Here is a 12,938-nt window from a genome sequence, read left to right as displayed (position 1 = left end):
TAGGCATTCTTATGCCCACTTCTCCCATCTACACTCTGCTCATCTCTCCTGATGTTTTAATGTCTTTGAATCCTTTTTGGAAGAAATAGAAGACAGACTCTTTTAAAGACCTGGATATGTATTGAGCTTGTACATGAAATGAAATGACTGGCAGTTTATTTTGCACCTCTTTAATCTGTAATTTTTATACTCGTGTACTTTCATTTAGCCTCTGCTTCAGGTTGTTTTAGCTAGTTTTTTCATTAATTATCTGCAGTAAACAAAATTATGTGGCTAATAATGGGTTTATGGTCCTCTGGGGAGAGGCAAGTAAGAGTTATATATTCTGACAAGTATTTTGTATTTTCCTTAAGTAATTTTTTTGTTGTTAAAGTTGCAGTAAGGCCTCATAAATATATGGTATATTTTAGGTGAAAGTTACACAAGAACTGAAAAACATTCAAGTTGAGCAGATGACAAAACTTCAAGCCAAACATCAAGCAGAATGTGATTTGCTTGAAGATATGAGGTAAGGTTATAGTAAATAGTTTGAGAACTTCTGTATCTCTATTTCAAACAACCTTTGCATTACCAAGCTCCAGGAACTGATGACGGAATTTCCTTTTGGATTTCCTGCTTTAAGGCTGTTAGAGATTTGACTCAGCTAGAAATTATAACTGGAATTAACACAATACAAACTTTTTTCCTTTAGTGGAGAAACCTATAACCTACACATACTATTATGAAAAAACAAGGTTCTTACAAATTTATCAGTCAGATTATAATCACTGAAATAGAAATTCTTATTTAAATAATTTTTCTGCTAAATTGACCTTTCTACATTTATTGACCTTAACGATTTCACGTGGAATTTTAAACTGACACATGGTTAATGGTTAATATCTGGGGGTGAGCCAGTCAATCTCAGATGATTATTAGAACATGATAAATATAACTTTGTCTTTGAACATTAAATCTAGTGGGAAATGTGTTTATCATATTTTATCATTAAAGTTACTTGTACCCCTATTCAAGATAACTTTGAATTTAAAAGATAAGACATCTTGCCAGCCTTGTGAAAGTCAATGTCTTTCTTTATAGAGATAATCATGACTCATTTTATTGAAAGAAACACCACTGTTTTAACAATCCTATAATACAAACTGACAGTTCAACAAACATTTTTGTAAAGGAAAATGATTTGCATGTTGAAACAGTCGCTGCAATTATTTCCCTTTATTAATACATTTATTAAATTGGAATTGGGTCTGTAAGCCTCATCAGTTACTTATTTTTTCCTGTGGTGCACAACCTCATGTTGGTTTCATGAAAAATATTAACTATATGTTATTATAATAAAATTATATGTGTTTGGATAGCTGAATTGTTCGTAGCCCAAAGATTTTTACTTAGAGTTCCTTTCCCCCCCATATTTAATTTAGATACTAAATTAAATTAATATTTCTACTATTTACGTATCTTTTCAGGGTTTCTAACTAAGGCATATTAATTTAGACTCATACAAACTTGGATATACCAAGATCATTGTTTTCTGACTGAAAACTACTCTATTTTTTTTTTAACTTTTTATTTTATATTGGCATATAGGTGATTAACAATGTTGTGTTAGTTTCAGGTGAAAACTACTCTATTTTAATTCTGTATTTGTTTCTTTGTTTTTCTTGTGGGCACGGAAATTTTTAGACTTAAATAATTCCTGTGCAAGACACCTGAAACTTTTCATATGGTTACGAATTAAGCTTTTAACATCTATTAAGTGAAGGAAGGTATTTTATATTTTAGTAGTTTAGGAAGGCAAAATTCATTTGTAAGTAAAGATCCTCTGTGGGGTATGGATAGTCAGTAGTCATTAAGTCCTTTTGATTATATTCAAAAGACCTCTTGTTTGCATTTTCTCTATTTCCCCTGTTGCTTGTACCTTGACTTATGGTCAGCTATATGGACACGTCAGTGCTAAGTTGATGTAGATTGTTGCTCCTGTTGCTACTGTTTAGTTGTTTGTATTATTTCTGACTTCATCACATTTCACTAGCATTGTTGCGGTAATATCCTAATTACTGTAGTGTTCTCATATCTTCCACCTCCCAATCTCTCCTTTTAAATCTGTTTTCCACGTTGTTACCAGTTAACTTTCTAATAATTGTTTATTTATTTATTTTCTTTTTAAAAAAATTAATTAATTTATTATTATTATTATTTTTGGCTGCGTTGGGTCTTCGTTGCTGCGCATGGGCTTTCTCTAGTTGTGGCGAGCAGGGGCTACTCTTTGTGGTGCACGGGCTTCTCATTGAGGGGGCTTCTCTTGTTGTGGAGCACGGGGTCTAGGCACGTGGGCTTCAGTAGTTGTGGCGTGTGGGCTCAGTAGTTGTGGCGCACGGGCTTAATTGCTCCGCGGCACGTGGGATCTTCCTGGACCAGAGCTTGACCGTGTCCCCTGCACTGGCAGGCAGATTCTTTTTTTTTTTTTTTTTTTTTTAAACATCTTTATTAGAGTATAATTGCTTTACAATGGTGTGCCAGTTTCTGCTTTATAACAAAGTGAATCAGTTATACATATACAAATGTCCCCATATCTCTCCCTCTTGCATCTCCCTCCCTGCCACCCGGCAGGCAGATTCTTAACCACTGCACCACCAGGGAGGTCCCTCTAATAACATTGTTTATTACGTATCAGGTTCTCTGTGGTCTTCTGGATAAAGACCAAACACTTTGTCATAGCACATGTGGCCCTTTGCAACCTAGGTACAAGCTACAAGCTTCATTTCCTGGCTTAGTTATTACCATTTCATGCCCTTGCATATCCTTTCTCCTTATTCCCCCTGCCCTGGCCACTTAGGACTTCTGGTTATCTAATTGTGTTCTCGACATTCATGCCTTTGTGCCCTCCTAATTTTCACCTGGCAAATTCTGGTTACCACTAAGTTTGCAAGTTTGATCTTCTCTGTGATCTCAAAGAATTTTGATTTTGTACATGCTTCTGGCTTCCCCCCTCATGTGAATTCCTTGAAGTCAGAGGCTAAGTCTTATTCATTTTTGTATATTTGTACCCTTTGTAAACAGCTGGCAGAATTGTTAAATGAATGTAACTGGTTATATTTAAATGCAGCTTATTTGTGTTTAAGCCAGATATTTTATAAGCTCTGTTTGTAGGGGGCTGTAGTGGTGTCTCTTGAGCTTGTGTTTTAATTTGATTCATGTAGGCACTTTAAAATGTACTGTGGCTATTTGATGTAGAGCATATCTGTATTTAAATATAATATGTAAATACAGAGACTGTTGGTGCTCCAAGGATTCATGGATTCTTTATTATTTTAAAGGAGTCAGTGTGTTTTTCTTTGTATTAAATAAATAGGATGAATCCCTTCATTCCTGTATAGTTGTGAGCAGAATACTGTATTACCTCCTAAAACATGAGTTTAGGTTTCTGATTTGCTTTCTTTCCCCCCAATGGTAATACTGAATTGGAAATTGAAAATTTTCTACTCTCAGTATTCATAACTTTAATTGTTTGAGGAGGAAGTGGTCTGGCTTTGTTGATCTGTCTTAGCAAGTGGAATGACCTTTTAAAAAAATTCATTAGAAATCTCTGAACTTGGATTTTTATATGTATTATGTTGTAAAGGATCTTGCCTGCTTTTCCTTTTTTGAGGCTCTCACCACCTTCCTCCCCAAAATCCCACAAATAGCTCTCCTTCTCACTGATGCACCCCCACCAGTGTTATGCTCAATTTAAATTAGTATGAATTCACCCCCCAGAGTGCAAATACCTTTTATTCTTGACATAAAGAAGTAAGTAAACAGAGAGAAATTTTTTGACTTTAAAAAAAGTTAAAAAAAAAAAAAAGACCACAACACATTAAGCTGTAAATAGGAAAATTTTATTCTGGGTTATGGCTAGTTTCCACTCCCCTCCCCCCTTCTTATCTTCTGGAATTTTGAAAGGAGATCAATTATGATATAGTTTTTTTCCTTTGCTCTCTTCCCCTTCTTCAGTTCATTTGAGTTCCAGGGGTGCATGTAGAAGCTGGTGTGTTGGAGTAAAGTATGAGAAGGAAAGATAACTCATTTGTTGTTAATCAGGGAAATTCCATGCTTTGGGAAGATTTTTATACTGAAGTGCTTCCTGTTGACTTTTGCTGTCAGCAGTAGACTAGCACACTTTACTTTCTTTTTAGTTTATTATTTTTTATTCTCTCTTTGCTTTCTAGGGCCACTTATAAATAAGTTTCTAAATACTACAGCCTATGTGTTGTTTATTAATATAATGTATTTCTTGTTTATTCTTATGATGTGCTAACTCGAGTCAGTAAAGAAAGTTCTTTGCAGGGATGCAGAATATAAAGAATTACCTTCTTAGCAGACATTTTTAGGTCATTATATAATATTGAAAAGTCATAGAATTTTAGAGTCAGGTGGATACTGTGATGTTTGCTGATTTTATAGATGAAAATGGAAACCGAGACAGTTGATAGGAAGTGAATCATGTTGAGGTGGACTCTTCAGTTATTTCTCCTAATTTCTAGACTAGTGTACTTTCCCCTATATCTGTATTTCCCAAGCTTCTAACCAAGGAACTCATCATGGCTCCCATTTTTGGAAACATTTTGCATATCAAAAAGTACATTTTTTGTTTTATTTTTCACCTTTCATATACTGAGCTGTCAGTCAGCTTTGAGTCAGTATTTTAAAACTAGTAACATGAGTCCAGCCAAAGGCAAAGATACTTAAACTTTACCTCAGAGCAGATTGAGGGTATGTGTGGTTTCTCACAGATGTTCTGAAAAATTTAACCTGGCTCAAGAAGCACTTGTCCTTTCTTTGCAGACATCTGGAGGTCTAGTGACCTCAAGTGAGGAATTGCTATACTATATGTTGCCTTCTCTAAACTGTAGGTTCATGGGAGTCACTGGGGATTGGATTCTGAAGTCTGTTGATGGAAGCTCTGAGACTTTTTTTCACTGCCTCAGAGACCTTTATGTCTGAAAGGGAAACTTAGAGGTAATCTGGTCTAGAGGGTTTTTTTAAAAACAGGTTTATTGAGATCTAATTCACTTGCTGTACAATTAACCCATTTAAAGTTTTTTTGTATATTCATAGCATTGTACAACCATCACGATACTTTAACTTTAGAACATTTTTGTCCCTCCTACGGGAAACTGCCTATTAGCAGTCACTTCCCATCACCTTATCCAGCCTTAAGCAATTATTACTTTCACTCTCTGTAGAAGCAGAATCTATATAAATGGAATCATACAATATGTGGTCTTTGGTGACTGGCTTTTACTTAGCATAATGTTTTCAACTTTCATCCATGTTATAGCATCAATACTTCATTCCTTTTTTATTGCAGAATAATATTCCACTGTATGGATATACCACATTTTATTAATCTGTTCCTCAGTTGATGGACTTTTTTGCTATTATGAATAATGTTCCTTTGAACAAATTTTTCTGTGGACTTATGTTTTCATTTATCTTGGGTATATACCTAGTAGTGGAATTGTTGGGTCATATGGTAACGATATGTTTAACTTCCTGAGGAACTTTTCAAACTGTTTTCCAAAGTGGCTGTACCATTTTATATTCCCGCTAGCTATAATGTATGAAGGTTCCAGTTTCTAAACATTTTTACCAGTGTTTGTTATTGTCTGTCTTTTGATTATAGCCATTCTAGTAGTTGTGAAGTGGTATCATATTGTGGCTTTGATTTGCATTTCCCTAATAGCTTATGAAGTTGAGCATTTTTTCATGTGCTTACTGGCTATTTGCATATCTTCTTTGGAGAAATGTCTATTCATATCCTTTGCCCATTTTTTAATTGGGTTATTTGTCTTTTTCTTATTGAGGTGTAAAAGTTCTTTAAATATTTATCTTATCAGCTATATGATTTGCAAGTATATGCAGTATCTGCAATATTTTTCCCACTCTGTGGAAGAATCACCTGAGGTAATTCTTATGTGCCCTAAATTTTGAGAACCACTGAAGTGGTGAAAAGAATAAGGACTATGAAGATAGACCAGAGACTGAAACCCAGCTCTGTCACTAATGCTGGATAATCTAGGACAAGTTATTAAGGTTCTCTGAGCCTCATATTTCATGTATGTAAAACAAGGTTAATGCTTACCTTTTTGCTTTTCTGTAAAAGTTAAATGAGATAGGTGAAATGCCAAGCACGGTAGATATTCACCATTGGTAGCTATAGGATGTTGTCTTATACAAGGTAACAAAATAAGTTATTGTGTTTTATTAATTCTAAGAAGCACATTTTTTTTACATTCTTATATTTCTGAAATCCGGATACATCTTACAGTTGCTTTTGGTTGTGATGTGTTTGTCCTTGTCTCTTCGTGAACAGAACTTGCAGAATAGTTAGCAGCAGGCTTGGAAGAAAATCCCAGAGATAATGGTTTGAATACAAATGTTGGATCACCCGGGCTTTTGTAAAATAAATTTATTTATTTATTTATTTATTATTTTTGGCCACATTGGGTCTTCATTGCTGCGCACAGCTTTCTCTAGTTGCGGTGAGCGGGGCTACTCTTTGTTGCGGTGCACGGGCTTCTCATTGCAGTGGCTTCTCTTATTGCAGAGCTCGGGCTCTAGGCACGAGGGCTTCAGTAGTTGTGGCACATGGGCCCAGTAGTTGTGGCTTGTGGGCCCTAGAGCACAGGCTCAGCAGCTGTGGCACACGGTTTAGTTGCTCTGCGGCATGTGGGATCTTCCTGGACCAGGGCTTGAACCTGTGTCCCCTGCATTGGCAGGTGGATTCTTAACCACTGTGCCACCAGGGAAGCCCCCCACCCAGGCTTTTGATGGCACAGAGGATGATACTGTGTGGAAAAACAGTAATGGCTGATTCAAAAAAGTGATTCAGAAGAGTTTGAGCCTGAGTGTGACCAGTTTATGCACCAATTTATTTCATTTACCTTTTAAAAATTGTGCACAAGAGTAATACATGCTAAAAATCTAATTAATGGGGACTTCCCTGATGGTCCAGTGGCTAAGACTTCGTGCTCCCAATGCAGGGGGCCCGGGTTTGATCCCTGGTCAGGGAACTAGATCCCGCATGCCACAGCTAAAGATCTCGCATGCTACAACTAAAAGATCCAACATGTCGCAACGAAGACCTGGCGCAGCCAAATAAATAAATAAATAAATAAATAAATATTTTTTAAAAATCTAATGAAGTTTAAAAGAGCTCTTTTAATAAGTATAAATAAAAATTGTATCAATAAGTGATAGGGTCTTGTATCAATTTAAATGGCAGCATTTTTTCTTAGTGGAAAATAATGTGACTTGCAATCAGTGGAGTTTTAGATATGATGAAAATTGGAAGTAGCAGGTCAGGTGCTGGACCCTGGTCTTTTTCATTCATTCAGCAATCATTGTTTCTCAATCCAATATTCTTTCAAATTAGAACTTGATGTAAATCATGAGAGGGAGAATTTTTTAAACAGAGCCGTATGGAATTAAACTAAGGAGTAATAATGAAAGTTACCCACCACTTGGGTTAAGAACAGAAGTGTTGAAGAATTTTTATGTGCACTTTTCCTTGATTTGGTCTTTTTAGCCACACCCAAGTATATACATATGAGAGATGGTGAAGATGATCTGAGTGGTAGGGTAGCTGATCACAGCTACTGGAATGAGTACCAGCTTAGAGATATACAACCTGGGTACGAATCCTAGTTGTTAATCTTTATTAATTATGTGAATTTGGCCACAAGTTACCACAAGTTACTTAAACTTTTGTGAGCCTCATGTTTCTTATCTGTAAAATAATGATAATTATAATACCTTATGGGGCTATTTTGATAATTAAAGTAATGCACATAAAAGCTTTCTTGCATAGTGTGTGGAACATAGTAGGTGCTCAAAAAATGCAAGTGGACTGTAATTTTGTTAAGTAATTGAGAACATCAGTTCAGAAATTATGGTCTTTGACTTACTCATCCTGTAAAGAGTTAACCTGTGAGTTAAAAAATGTGATGAACCTCAAAGATAAACTGTTCAAGTAATACCAAAGAATTTTCTTCACTAAGTTCAGCAGCCTTAGGTACCTTCCATCTTTCTGTGTGTTGATAATGATTCTCCTTATGATTGCTGGATGGCATATACAGTTCCAAGCATGCTATTCTCGTACAACGTTAGGTGGAAAAAGAGAAAGGAAGTGCAGTTTCTCCTCATGCAAAATTTCCCTCTTTACCTTCCCACCTTCCCTCCTTTCCTTCTACTAGGGAAGACAGTTTCTACCAGAAATTATCCCAGAAGACTTTCCCTTGTATCTCATTGGCTGAGTTTGCTTCATATGCCCCTGCAGCCTAGCTGCAAAGGAGGCTGGGAATGTGATTACCTTCTTGGAGAGGTGGTCTTTGCCAGTAAGAAATAGGTATTGGTGGCAGTAATATGGCTTTTCCACGTTACTGTTTGCCCTGTTTGCCACAGGGACCCATTTCTAATTTACTCCTAGTGTTTCCCGTAAAAGTGTAAAAAATGTGTTGACTTTAGATTATGAAAGATATAGCTAGAATTCCAGTTGTCCCAAGCAGATTGGGAATAAGAGACTCCTTAGAAACCATTTGTATCCCCTCCTTTCAACTGCTTTTAAGTTCAGTGTCTTAGGTCGGGAGTAGGTTTTTGTATTTACCATAGGTAATGGGCCAGTAGGCCAATGGCCTCTTAGGATTCTCCTCTTAAGAATACAGGAGTGGTTAAATATCTTGCCACTTTTGGTTTTCTGATAATTTGGGGAAATCGTGGTCTAAGGGCCCTCCAGGTAGTTGCATTTTTGCTGAACTCCTTTTACTTCTCAGGTGAAAGCGTTAATAAGTAGTAAAGCGGCTAAACTGAAAGCAGGGAAGGACAAATAAGAGCTAGAATTACTCCTAGAAATTGAGGATTGGCAATTCAGTCATGAAAGTATAGAGAATGAAGCCTTTTACCTGAGGAGGCCTGTGGTGATAAGTTGATGTTTTTCTTTATAAATTCTTCGAATGTTCATTTGAATCCCACAGGTGCTGTCTGTTTTGTTGGTGTCAATCTTCAGGAATGATCTGATGCATAAGCAGGAGTTAGTAAGTCTGGTTTGTGCTGTTGGCTCTTCAGACTAATTTGGGAACTAGGCACAGAAACGCAACCCTCTAGTTTGTTCCATTGCTGCAGATTTCCTGTCATGTGTTGGTCAGGACTAACTTAATAGAATCTTAGCTGATGTTTTTATTTCATTTTATTGTTTCCTCACAGTATTCCTTGGTCATGCTTTAACATTCCATTTGATCTCCTTTTTGGCATTCATGTATGAGTGTCTTGTCATCCAGATGTTTTCTGTTTTGTTAACTTTGAAATAATCCCAATTCAAAAAGAAAATGGTATTTCTGGTGTTATGTAAAGTGTTACCATGTCTGTGGTCCCACAGGAAACAACTGGGAATGTATATCCCTTGATTATATTTTAGTGTTATTTGTTTTCCCCCCGTTGGTAGCCGGAGAAGGGGGCGAGAGGCAGAGACTTTTTATTGTATACCCTTTTTGGTAAGTTTTGAATTTGGAACTATGTGAATATTATCTACTCTTAAAACTAAAATTAAATGATTCAGTATTGGTGAATATTTTATTGCTTGTCTGTTAAAGATAACATACTATAAGAATTTATAGTAGTTGATGCTAAAATGTCATTTTTGGCTTTTAGTTAGTTTTTAGTGAAGTTATTTTCATCATTAATAGACTTTACAGTTTATTTCTAATATATACCAAGTATTAAGAATACTTGATTCACAAACTTCATAAAATGATTGGTCTCAAGCTGGTTGTTGTTCAGAGTTGGGGAAACAGGCTCTGTGTATTACTATGTTCTTTTCTTTGTGTGTTGTGGAATTGTTTTGTCTCCAAACAAGCAAACATATTGGGTGATTAGATTGATGTCCAGGCTCAAATTTTATTTTAGTTAACTTTATTCAAAGGTTTTATATCAAAGTCATCATTTAACGTATTGTTTCTATGGTAAAATGTATTTTGCATTATTAGCCAACTTTCTCCATGGGGAATTCTTTCATCTGTTTTACTCTAGAGGTATTTTATATACTAGTTTTCTCAGCTATATTGACCTAATTGAATATTTTTGGTATTCCATTTGCTTCTCTTGCATTTTTAGCTATATCTTTCTATTTTTCAAGTGGTTGTTTTAGGTGTTACACCATGCATCTTTAATCATTCATTGTATACCTTGAGTTAATATTATACCATGCCACATAAGACACAACAGTCCAGTTCTAATTACTCCATCCCAGACTTTGTGCTGCATACTTTATAAACCTCATAGTACAATGTTAGTTTTGCTTTAAACACAATTATCTTTTAAACAGATTAAGAGAAGGAAAAAAACTTTTATATTTACCAATTTTGACTCTCTTCCTTTCTTGAGACCAATACATAGGTTTGAGTTTCCATCTGGTATCATTTCTGTTTCGGCTGAAGAACTTCCTTCAGCATTTCTAGTGCAATTCTGCTGGTTACAGTTCTTTTAGCTTTCACTTATCTGAAAGTGTCTTTATTTCACCCTCATTTTTGGAAGATAATTTTTGCTGGATATAGAATTCTGCATTGACAGTTGGTTACTCCATTATCCTCTGCCTTCATTGTTTCTGATGAGAAGTTAGTTATTATTTATATACTTGTCCTCTTCTATCTAATGTGCTCCTCCCCCCCTTTCTGATAGCTTTTTTCCTCCTTTTTATTGGTTTTCTGCAGTTTGAATGTGATGTGACTAATGTAAGTACCTTTGTAATTATTTTTCTTGGGGGTTCATTTAACTTTTTGGATCCATAGGTGATGTTTTTCAACAAACCTGGGAAATTTGGGGCTGTTATTTCTTCAAATATTTTTTTCTGCCCCATTCTCTCTTCTTTCCTTTTTGGACTCCAGTTACACGTGTGTTAAACTGTTTGATGATAATCTGTGTTCTTCAGATTGGATAATTTTTTTAAAATTAATTAATTAATTTATGGCTACATTAGGTCTTCGTTGCTGCGCACGGGCTTTTCTTGAGTTGCGGCGAGCGGGGGCTACTCTTTGTTGCGGTGCTTTCCCCCCTGATTATGAGTCACATTTCCTGCTTATTTGCATATCTAATAATTTTTTATTATTTGGACATTGTGGATGACACATTATAGGAAGTTTCGATTGTGTCATCTTTCTTTAATGAGTGTTGAGTTTTGGGGTTTCAACTGAAAGCCTGCGTGTCCAAGGTGTGCAGCATTATCTCCACTCTGGCTGAATTGGAATTCCAGTGTGTCCCAGCAGTGTGCAGTTTCTGGTATCTGTTCGGCTCTTAGGTCTGCAGTAGTGACTCTCCTAGGCCTCATGGAGTCTCACCCTGGCTTATGTGTGGCCTAATACTCAGGCAAGGATGCTCAGGGAACCCCCATACAGATTGCTGGGGCCACCTCTTCTTATTGTTGTCTCCTCTCTAGTACCCTGTCCTACAAATTCTAGCCTCTTCAGTAGCCCAGAACTGTGATCTCTGCATCTCAATTCAGTGAGACCATCATGCTTGGCTTAGGCTCCACTTCCCTGTGATGGAGTTGGGAAAGTGTCTCGGGCAGAAAGCTGGAGCAGATGTGGTACACACTTCCTATGCTGCCAGTTTCATACCTAAAAATACTAGAGTCATATATTTTGTCTAGTTCTATAGATGTTACTTGAGGAGGGCTAGTCTGGTACCAGTTACTTCATCATGTCTAGAAATGGAAGTCTACTTCTCAGATGTATTGGAAGAAGATATTTAACTGATTATGAATTTATGTATGTTTAATATCTGCCTAATCTAAATTAATCCTTTGCTTTTGGATATATGAATTTGGATATTCCCTATAAAAATGTATGTATTCTGTAGCACAAAAATTTTTTAACAGCTTTATTAAGATATAATTTTTAAAAAAAGGACATGCTATGTAAAAAAAAAAAGATATAATTCATATATTATGTAATGCACTTATATAAACTGTATAATTCATTGGCTTTTGGTATATTCACCGAGTTGTGCATCTATTACCACAGTCAATTTTAGAACATTTTCATTATGCTAAGAAGAACCCTGCACCCCTTAGCCATTACCCTTCCCTTTTCCCCCCCATTTGCCCAGCCCTAGGCAGCCACTAATCTACTTTCTGTAGGTTTACTTGTTTTGGACATTTCATATAAATGGAATCATACAATATGTGGTCTGTTGAGACTGTCTTCTTTCACTTGGCATAAGGTTTTCAAGGCTCATCAGCATTTTAGCATCTGTCAGTACTTTATTCCTTTTTATTGTTTGGATATACCACTTTTTTTTTTTTGCTTTTTACTGTAACATTTTAAAATTGAGATATAATTGACATATAACATTCTTTTCAATTTAGGTGTACAACATAAAAATTTGATATATGCATATATTGCAAATGATCACAGTAAGTCTAGTTAACATCTATCACCACACATAGTTGCAAATTTTTTCTTGTGATGAGAACTTTTAAGAACTTTTACTCTCTTAGCAACTATCAAATATACAATACAGTCTTGCTAACTATAGTCACCATGCTGTACATTATATTCCCAGGACTGACTTATAACTGGAAGTATGTACCTTTTGACCCCCTTTACCCATTTCACCCACTCTCTGCCTCTGGCAACCGCCGATCTGTTCTCTGTATCTATGAGTTCAATTTTTTTTTTTTTTTTTTCTTAAAGATTCCACATGTGAGTAAGAGCTTGTCTTTCTCTGTCTGAATTATTTCACTAAGCAAAATGTCCTCAAGGTCCATCCATATTGTCACAAATGGCAGGATTTCCCTCTTTTTTTATGGCTGAATAATTTTCCTTTGTGTGTATTTTTGTGTATACATGTGTATATTTCAATATACATATCACATTTTCTTTATCTGTTCATCCATCCATGGTCAC

The 12,938-nt window shown here is 35.9% G+C and overlaps 1 protein-coding gene across 6 annotated transcripts in view; it reads left to right on the top strand.

Annotated features, from left to right (window-relative positions):
- Positions 1 to 12,938, top strand: part of FCHSD2 (FCH and double SH3 domains 2) — a 310,099-nt gene that overhangs the window by 2,241 nt on the left and 294,920 nt on the right. For all 6 annotated transcript variants that reach the window (XM_082342951.1, XM_082342953.1, XM_082342955.1 and 3 more), the window contains exon 2: positions 411 to 508. In XM_082342951.1, coding sequence (XP_082199077.1) covers positions 411 to 508 — 98 coding nt within the window. The remainder of the gene's footprint in view (positions 1 to 410; positions 509 to 12,938) is intronic.

Source organism: Balaenoptera borealis (genome assembly GCF_965194805.1).
Source record: "Balaenoptera borealis genome assembly, chromosome: 11".
NCBI lineage: Eukaryota > Metazoa > Chordata > Mammalia > Artiodactyla > Balaenopteridae > Balaenoptera > Balaenoptera borealis.
This window is presented reverse-complemented; position numbering and strand designations above follow the sequence as displayed.